This window comes from Andrographis paniculata, unplaced genomic scaffold, assembly GCF_009805555.1.
Source record: "Andrographis paniculata isolate CXL003 unplaced genomic scaffold, ASM980555v1 Contig60END, whole genome shotgun sequence".
Lineage (NCBI taxonomy): Eukaryota > Viridiplantae > Streptophyta > Magnoliopsida > Lamiales > Acanthaceae > Andrographis > Andrographis paniculata.
Genome location: NW_026137596.1, coordinates 7,267,929 through 7,278,357, shown reverse-complemented (window position 1 = coordinate 7,278,357; position 10,429 = coordinate 7,267,929). Strand labels below are relative to the sequence as shown.

The window sequence follows — 10,429 nt, the reverse complement described above, 5'->3', positions numbered from 1 at the left end:
GGTATACACAAAGTAAGGATTTCATTCTTGAAGGATTCACCGATAGTGATTGGGCAGGATTCCCCGATGACAGGAAAAGTACCTCCAGAAATTGTTTCAGTTTCGGAGCAGGTCCAGTGTCATGGCTTTCTAAAAAACAATCAACTGTTGCCTTGTCATCTGCAGAGGCCGAGTATGTAGCCGCTGCAACTGCTGCATGCGTCTGGTTAAGAAGAATCCTTGAAGATCTAAATCAAGTGCAGAAAGAACCAATTGTGATATATTGTGATAGTTCATCAGCTGTGGCAATTGACAAAAATCCAATAATGCATTGCCGGACAAAGCATATAGAAAGAAAGCATCACTTCATTCGTTATTTGGTAACTGCAGGAAGTGTGCATCTTATATTGTGCAACAGCCCAACTTGCCAATCTTTCACAAAACCATTGCCTGCTGCAAGATTCGAAGAACTTCGCGCACGCCTTTATGTTACCAACTTTGAATAAGGGTGAGTGTTAAAAATTATTAATCCTGATTCAAAGTGTTTATTATTATTATTATTATTATTATTATTATTATTATTATTATTATTATCATGTGTCGGTTTGTAAAGGTGTCAGTTTCTCCTCTATTCTTTGGTATTTATATTTTATTTGAGTGGTAGTACAGTGTACAAAATAATAAGAAAAACCTTATGATTCTACTTTTTCTTTGCAATTGTTGTTTGAATTATTCCAATTCCAACAGTTTCTAGATATTTTATATTTTTTTAATGTTTTATAATATTTTTTATTTATTTATGTCAATTTTTTCTAGATTTTTCTATGCATTTTGTATCTATATTTTCTTCAGAAATAATTTACCTAATATTCCAATTCAATACTTTCAAATAGTACATGTTATAAAATTTTGGTCAATGAGATTTATGTTGAGACCAATATTGTTATCCACACACTAAATACACACAAACCTTCAATCTGTGGCCCAATTTGAATCTTGGCCCGATTCTTTACTTAGCCCTTCGCCCCAGACCCGCCAACTCGGGACCCGGTCTTTGACCCGCATCATTTATCTGAGATGCCTCCATTACCGTCCGATCTAGGGATTACATCTGGGCCATTGATCTGGTTTTAACCTTCAATATATAAGGTTGGATAGGGAGGGGCGCCGCAGGGTGATACACACATTCACTCATATGCAGTTCTGATCTTCGACCACCACTAGTGAAGTTTTGTTGCGCAACCCTACACATGCAGGAATAAATCAACTTCTCCCACTCTAATCGTGCAAAAATACATCATACAATCAAAATGAAAACCATTACATACAACTGTTAAAAATGTATCACATCTGATGCGATAAGAGAAAAAATTACACCAAAGAAGCCTGACATCTGCATGTATTTTCAATTGCAGTGACATGAAAAGATTAGTATACTAATCTCCTTGATCAGAAATTGAAACAATATTTATTATATTTCAGAATCTTAGAATGGTATAAGCAATGGAAATATTCCAATAGATGATATTGATATTTCTTTCTACGAAATGAAAAAGGGATCACCATGACTCACCTAAAGTAGTTGTTCTTTTAATATCAAAATAAGCTTGATGATCCCCAATCATAATGATAGAATCCTAGCCTGAAGGTTTTATCAATCTTTCTCATGAGAAACGATATAAAATCATAGCTAATTGAACCAATAAGTCGACGAAGAATTTTCGCAGGTATGCAGAAATTTTAACACCCATGTCAGTTTTAAACATTAGCAATGCCAGGAAATTTCATTACAGAGAACTATCAATCATGCATGATAGAAATTTCATTGCTATGTTGCTTTGTATGTATTGGAAAGGCAAAGGACTATTTTCAACTGTTGAGCTCTCGTAAATATGCTGATTTTGCATGTAGCGATTACACTATTTGCATCATTAAAGAAATAATTAACAAATTGCACAAAAACAAAAAGCATTACTTTCCAAGCAGAAAACGACATTAGTGGAAAACTTTCAAACGCAGCCAATCATTTATAATGGAGTCACTGGTTCTCGAAAAGAATTTTTTATCTAAATTCAAACCGTCAATGAATTATAACTGAGTCATGCACCATATTAGAATCTAGAGAGTATACACATAATATTAAATTTAAACAAGTATAATTTGTAATGCAATTTTCCCCAAAATTTTCATCATTCGAACAACCAAATTATGGAGAAAGCATCATAGTAATCATCAAACTTAAACAGGTAACAACCCCTTGCCAAAAGATATATGTTTCTGACGAAATTGTAATTGTCTAACTTGCAAACATACTCGAGCAGGATCATCCCTCAAACATGATCTTACAACTTTGTCCTCACATTATTCGCTCAATACTAGCAATTACAAAGAGTACATTGCCATTATGGATCATTTTTATTTTTTCAAAAGACAGTTGATTTTCATTGAGGTTTTTGCGTTTGTTCTGGTTAGATTTACGGACACCGCGACCACATCACAACTAACATTTCTGCTGCATTAGTAGAAATCTCATCCCTTGTTTGTGCCTTTTCAGTTTTTAAAGATGGCACCTGTAAGTCATATGGAATATTCCGTTCGATGAATCGGTTATCGTCATCGTCGTCACTCTCCATGGACGCTGGAGCTTCGAGGTCTATATCCAACGGCGCCTTAACACTGACCCTTTCTCTACTAGACTCTGCTACCTGAAGATCTTTGCAATCATTAGCAGAGGAGTTCTAATCAATGAAGACTCGCGCGGACACAGGCACCCTGATCTTATTTCTCCAGATTACCGACATTCAGTTCGTCAGCAGAAACCTGATCTGGTTCGCAGGCTATGTTTATGTCGATCATTCTCTCCAATCTTTCAATGTCAGCATTCTTCCCTTTAGGCTGGGAATCAAAGTTTTCTGAAGTCGAAGCAATGGATGACAGCTTGATTTCTGGAACAACCGTTTTAAATATGGGGAACCCAAGACGCTGCTTCACTGTTCGAGTCTCAGCCTCAACGATCTCCTTTTTTTCCTGCACTTTCGGAGCCACTTGAAACCAATGCACTCTTCAGAGTAAAATACTGATAGAGATCCCCAGCATTCAGATTAACACGAGTCAGATTATCTTTTCTGTCCTTGTTAAGATCTTGCATGATCACAACCTCGTCTGAATTTTGCAACACAAAAAGTTTAGACTTACCGTCCAATCCAGTCAATGCTTTAAATATTCGTTGAAATATTTCCTTCATACCCAAAATCAAGATCAGTCCACTCAAGACAAATGAAGAAATATGCTCCAAAGTCAAGATATATTTCCAATCTCCAGCAGAATCCTAATTCAACTTCTCTTATTTCATCTCTCCAACAAAAGCATCAAAAACAAAAAAAATAAAATAAAAACAAGAAAATCAACTATTCATGACCACATTGAAAATGAAATCAGCAAAATTCAAATAGATAACCCTAATCGGGAGAGAGTGTGTGAAAAAGAAGTAGGGGCGGAGAGATTTATGCGAAGAAGAAAGAACAGAACCCTAATCATCACTTTCATTCTCTTACTCTATTATGGTTCCCCTTATCCTTCCCGATTTATGTATGTTTATAACGTTGAAAAGAAGTTTCTATATATTTTATATTTTTTTCACGATTTATAATATTTATTTATTTATGTCACTCTATTCTAGATTCTTCTAATCGCAATTGCACACGGGTGGAGGTACACTACCAAAAGATCCAGTATTTGTAGTTGTTATACTGTTCGTAACAACTGGTCTTTTACAAAAAGTGGGTTTTGTTACGCTTTTTGTTGGAACAAATTTTTTTGTATTGGTCAACCTTTTTTTTATTTGTTTCGACAAATTATCCGCAACAACTATAAATGTGACAAGATATGGTTTTATATACATTTATTACATATGCAAAACGGTAACAAAAAGTCAATATTATAATTATAAATAAAAATTAAAATAAATATATATTAAATAAGTTTAAAAATATATATATTAAAAATAATAAAATTTTAAAAGAGTGGCTCAACACTTTAACAAAATTCCCAGCGACTCCCTATACTCACAGCTAAGCTCGTCGACGTTATACTCCGCCCTCTGCTCTACCGTCGCTGGTCAAAGCTTGTGCTTCTCCTAGTTATTGGTGGTGTGAGTCTTCCTGCCCACGATGTTATTCTCACGATATCGAAGGGTAATTAAAAACCTAGGAGTTTTATTGTATAACTATGAAAATTGATTTTTAGGTTTTTAGTGTTCTTAGTTGTTGGATGATCTTCATGTAGAAATTAAAGGGTAAATTGTGAGTTTGTATTCCTAATTTTCTTAGGTAAATAAGGTGCATAGGTTTGTACCAATAGGTTTTCTCAAATTGAGTGTCTCATGATTGAATAATACTTATTTCGTCTATATTCATTTGTAGAATTACGTTATTGAACAACGAGGTGGTATACTTATAACTGTTCGAAAATCAAATATTAGGTAATATACGTGACTGGGTTTTTTGAATCGTTGTTCTTGTAATATTTTATCATTTGTGATTTCATAAATAACATGGGTAAAGTGTTTTTTTCAATGTTTTGATAGTTTTTAAAGTGTATAAAGTAATAGAAAAATCTTAACCCTTTGTTGATCATTCCATTAAGAGGGGCTATTTTATCATTACTAATAATATTGTTATGTACGAAATTTAGAATTAGGTTAAAAGCCCAAGGTAAAAAGAAGAATGGGCCTGGCAATAGAGTTGATTGAACTGACTGAAGGACACCATGAGGAAATCAAGGAAAATAGGTTTATTTCTAAGGAAAGTCCTCAGGACGGAAGGATCTCAGGTCGGTAGGTCCTCAAGACGGAAAGACTTCAGGTCGGAAGGTCTTCAGGTCGGTAGGTCCTCAAGACGGAAAGACCTCAGGTCGGAAGGTCTTCAGGTCGGGAGGTCCTCAAGACGGAAAGACCTCAGGTCGGAAGGTCTTCAGGTCGGGAGGTCCTCAAGACGGAAAGTCATCATGACGGAAGGACCTCAGGTCGGTAGGTCCTCAAGACGGAAAGACCTCAAGTCGGAAGGTTTTCAGGTCGGAAGGTCCTCAAGATGGAAAGACCTCAAATCGGAAGGTTTTCAGGTCGGGAGGTCCTCAAGACGGAAAGACCTCAAGTCGGAAGGTTTTCAGGTCGGGAGGTCCTCAAGTCGGAAAGACCTCAAGTCGGAAGGTTTTCAGGTCGGGAGGTCCTCAAGACGGAAAGACCTCAAGTCGGAAGGTTTTCAGGTCGGGAGGTCATCAAGACGGAAAGTCATCAGGACGGGAAGTCCGCAGGTCGGGAGGCCCTCGGGACGGGAAGTCTGCAGGTCGGGTGGCCTTCAGGACGGGAAGTCCGCAAGTCGGGAGGTCCTCAGGTCGGGAAGTTCTCAGGTCGGAATTCTGCGGCAGAACCAACAAGTCAGATGGTTTGCAAGTCGGGAGGGTTGGCAGTCGGACCCATACTATTGTAGATTGGCAGTCGGGCCTAAAGGGCGGAAGGTCTGTGGTCGGCTCAAAGAGTGAAATATAGGGATAATTTTGGTCTGCTGAGGACGCGTGTCAGCAGGAGAAGGGTTGGAAGACGGTTGGGAAGGAGACGTTGTAACCGTTCGGGTGACGGTTTTCGGTACGGTTTCCCAGAGAATATTTAAAGGCTTGGATAATCATTTGGCAAGGCATCTTCAATCAACTTCAACAAAGCAAAGTCAGATTTGGGGATCACCACTTTAAATTTTAGTCTTTTATTTTCCAGTTTATTTTCTGTACCATACAGTGTTTAGAGATTCCTAATCTCAGGCACTAATTAATCAAGTTTAAGGATATTTTCTATATCTTTGAATTTTACTTTATTTTTGTTGAAAAAATTACATCAACAAATATATAAGATATTATTATATGTTAATTTAAATAAATGATTAAAAATACATTGATAAATATGTATATGAAATAAAAACCATGAATCGTACTATGTTTGAAAAATAGTTTTTGGAAACACGGTATATATCTCAATATTTTAGATTACCTTTTTTATTAAATTTTTTTTATTCCATATTTTCCTTTAAAATTAATTAATTTTTTCATATATATTAATATATTTTTTATTACACTATTTATTAAATATTTGAATATTTTCTTCTAATAACATATGAATGCACTTTTATAAAAATTTGTAAATTTTTTAAAATATAGATAGAAAAAAGTATTAATATTATTAATTCATATATATATATTTTATCACATAAATTTTTATTAAAAATAAATATATTTATTTAAAATTATAAGTTTAACAAAAATAAATATTAATTAAAAAGTATTATAATAAAAATACATATGCTAATAATTTTTATTTTTTCGTTTATACTATATTTAATGAAAAAATATATTTTTCAATAAATTACATTACTTTTTTACAAAATATTAAAAAAATAATAAAAACAAATATTGTAAAAAAGCCTACCCACCGAAAGCTTAACTAAATATTTTTAGAAAATATAAAATATCCTTAGTTGAAATTTTACATATAAACAACTAATACAAAACTGCTATTTTACCAAATACTTTAGCAAAAACAGCTAATATATTCAGCTAAACAAGCTAATTGAATCAGCTAACTGTAGACACTAAAAATATATGTCTAAAATCAATTAAATATCATGTATTTTGGAAAAAAATAAAATTCCAATAAAATAAATATATGGTATTTAATTATGCACATATGTTAATTTTTGTACAATAAATGTCAACCATTAATGCAAAATCTGCTTAAAATGGAGGATATCGTACAAATAATACGTGCATAAATAGAGCCATAATAAATTTGGCAGCAAAATAAATTAATCTTGTCAATAAAGGAAGTATATAAATTAATATCTTCCAAACAAGACAATGATATAAAGATTTTGTCAATAAAGGAAGTATATAAATTAATATCTTCCAAAAAAGGCAATGATATAAAGATTTTGGCGAAAAAAGAAGGTGCATAATCAAATCCGTCAAAAAATGGAAAACGGCATCCGATGGAAAAGGAAAGATTATAAAATCTTTCCATCCACGTGGCACTATCCGAAAATGAAGCCAAGGCCACCCTCCCCTATAAATAGGAGCCTTGGCCAATTCATTTACACACCGAAGTTCATTTGAAGACTCGCGCAAGGGTAAGTCTCTCTAGACTCTCTGCAATGTTCTTCATTGTTCTTCGTGTCCTTTGAAGCGTTCTTCATTGAAAAGTCACCGATTTGGACAAATGATCCAATATTGGTTGACGAATCGATGAAGTTAACGTTCTTCGTCGTATGTCCGAGCCGGAGGAAGGATCAAATCTCTCAAAGCCATCGAGGAATCCATCAAAGCCAAGGAAGAGCCTCCAAAGTCGCTCCCAAAGCTTGAAGATGTTCGTCGCGTTCTTCATAAAAGGCGCAAACAAGGCCCTCTTCGATCCAAAAGTCAAAGAGACACGCCGCCAAAAGCGTTATGGAGCACCAAATCCCTCCCTCAAAGATCAAATTCCGTCGGATCATCCAAAGGAGGCATCAATCCAAAGTCGACGATCAAAATCACCAACACGGATACTAAAGTTTCCTAAAAACCGACGAAGTCAAACCGAAGACCAAAATCCCTTCGGATCAAAGAAGCCACCCAAATCCAAATTGGAAAAATGGATCGACCCGGAGAGAGAATCAAAGGATCCGAATAGAGAATAGGACCCACATATATTTAAATTAAATGTAATTTATACGATCTTGTGTTTATAAAAATATAACACAATTTTTTTTGTCTACAGATTTTTGGTACGCCCAGTGGGACGACTCTACCTTTCATCTCTCTTTCCGTCGAATTCTCAAACGATCAATGGCTTCCTACAAAATCAAGACTTCCAATGTTGTGTTGAAAGCTGCTGCTCTAGCCGCCACCGCCAAAGGAGTCGCTGCTACTACATCAAGAACCTCAAGTCTTTCAATGAATGCTGGAGTGATGACACGAAGTATGGCTAAAAGAGTACTGTCATTTTCCGAGGATGCACATCCGAAAATCACAGAGCAAAACTCACTCTATGAGGAGGATGAAAGCTTCAAGAGTACCTCCGCACCGGGCACCCCTCAAGAAGTTGCAACTCGTTCGACTGCATCGAGTTATGCCCTGGTGATGACCACAAACGCTTCAAACATAGAAGACCAACTTGTTGCACTGGCCAAAGTTGTTGAAGGGATGTCTCAACACATGCAGCAACAAGACAATGTCATCGCAAAACTGCTTGCAAAATTGGACAAGCCGGAACCAACCAACCAGAATGCTTCGGTGGCCCAAAATGAAGCAGAAACATCAATGGATCAACGCCACGGTAAAGAAAAAATGGCGGGACCAATGCCGTTTCAAGCATCATCTGACTCTTTCATCCATCTATCCCAACTTGACGAGTATATCAAAGGAGCTCTCAAAAGGGAGTTTGAAGGAAGTTCAAGGCCAACAAATATGTATGTCAAGCCTTACACTTCAAGGATCGACGCCCTCAAGATGCCGTTGGGATATCAACCACCAAAGTTTCAATAATTTGATGGCAAAGGCAACCCAAAGCAGCATGTGGCACACTTCATGGAAACATGCAACAACGCTGGGACATACGGCGATCTCTTGGTAAAGCAGTTCGTACGGTCATTAAAAGGCAACGCCTTCGACTGGTATATCGACCTGGAGGCTGGTTCCATCGACAGTTGGGAGCAGTTGGAGTACGAGTTCTTGAACCGGTTCTACAGCACAAAAAGGACCGTCAGTATGACAGAACTCACCAATACTCGTCAATGGAAATATGAACCAGCAATCGACTACATCAACCGCTGGAGGAGTTTCAGCTTGAACTGCAAAGACCGGTTGTCTGAGGCCTCCGGTATAGAGATGTGCGTCCAAGGAATGCACTGGGGGTTGAAATACATCCTGCAAGGGATCCGACCCCACACTTTCGAAGAACTTGCTACCCGCGCTCATGACATGGAGTTAAGTATGGCTTCAAGCGGGATGCACGGACCACCAGTTCAAGAATCTTCAAAAGCAAAAAGATACGAAAGATATAATGCCACAAAGAAGGGGAACAACGCCCCTATCAAGTCTTTTGGAAAAGAAGCCTTGGCCATAAAAGCGACGACCAAAGCACCTATGAAGATCCAAAGTAAAGAAAAGGAAGTTGCAAGGAAAAGACAATCAACTCAGACAGAAAGACCGCCAAGGCCAACTCTTAAAGAGTTGCAATCCAAAACTTATCCTTTCCTGGATTCTGACGTCTCGGGAATCTTTGACGATCTACTCAGAGAAAACCTTATTGAACTTCCGAATTCAAAAAGACCGGAGGAAGCTGGAAAGGTTGATGACCTAAGATATTGCAAATACCATCGTGTCGTAGGACATCCCATCCATAACTGTTTCATCTTTAAAGACAAAGTCATGGAGTTGGCTCATGAAGAAAAGATCACCCTTGAAGACGATTCTGTTTCTGTTAATGTCACTTCAATCATGTTCGGGTCTCTCGAAGTTGACATAAAAGACAAAGAATCATATTGTCTCATTACCGAGAAAGGTGGCAAGGCGATCAGAGACAAATCGAGTGAAGAATGTGCCACGATAACTTTCACCGATGAAGATTTGGTGTTAGGATCCAAACCCCATAATCGTCCATTACTGGTCGTGGGTTATATCCATGAACAAAGGATTAATCGGATATTCTTAGACGGAGGAGCTGCAGTCAATGTCCTTCCTCTATACACATTGCAAAAATTGGGAATACCAGTAGATCAGTTGTTCGAGAGTCGTATGACAATACATGGATACAATCAAGAGGGGCAGAGAGCACTTGGCACCATAAGATTGAGACTTTTAATCGATGAAATGGAAACTAACCCTTTGTTCTACGTGATAGACGCAAAGACATCTTTCAACGTTCTTTTGGGAAGACCATGGATACATGAGAATGGTGTAGTTCCATCAACGTGGCACCAAGCTTCAAATACACTCAAAATGGAGTGACAAAGAAAGTTCTCGGAGACACAAAGCCATATGCAGAAGCCGAGTCACACTTTGCGGACGCCAAATATTTCTCTACAGAAGCAACGCCAACTTCAAGTATACGGGGATTCCAGGCTGGTTGTAAATCAAATCACTGGAGAGTTTGAAGTGAAGAAACCAGAACTAATGCCTTACTTAAAGTATGCTAAGGCACTCATTGAGTTGCTCGGGGATGTCTCTATTGAATATGTCCCAAGGAAAGAGAATGGGCAAGCTGACGCTCTGGCTAAATTGGCATCGACTCTATCCATCCCGGATCAACAGGTGTATATTTCGATACACAAAGTTTGGGTGGATTCCTGCAAGTATGAAGAAGAAGAATGTGTTGAAAAAGAAGTAAATCACCTCATCGAGGTGTTTGAAATTGAAGAAGAAGAAGAAGATT

At 37.2% G+C, this 10,429-nt stretch overlaps 1 protein-coding gene and 1 long non-coding RNA gene across 2 annotated transcripts; both read left to right on the top strand.

Moving 5' to 3' along the window:
* Positions 1-4,676: 4,676 nt before the first annotated feature.
* LOC127259765 (uncharacterized) lies at positions 4,677-5,426 on the top strand. The gene is made up of 3 exons (XR_007840571.1): positions 4,677-5,049; positions 5,098-5,153; positions 5,202-5,426. It is a non-coding gene; the product is annotated as an uncharacterized LOC127259765 (long non-coding RNA).
* Positions 5,427-8,583: 3,157 nt separating this feature from the next.
* LOC127259840 (uncharacterized) lies at positions 8,584-10,005 on the top strand. Its single transcript, XM_051287455.1, has one exon. It carries the CDS (start codon positions 8,584-8,586, stop codon positions 10,003-10,005), a length of 1,422 nt encoding a protein of 473 aa, XP_051143412.1.
* Positions 10,006-10,429: the final 424 nt, after the last annotated feature.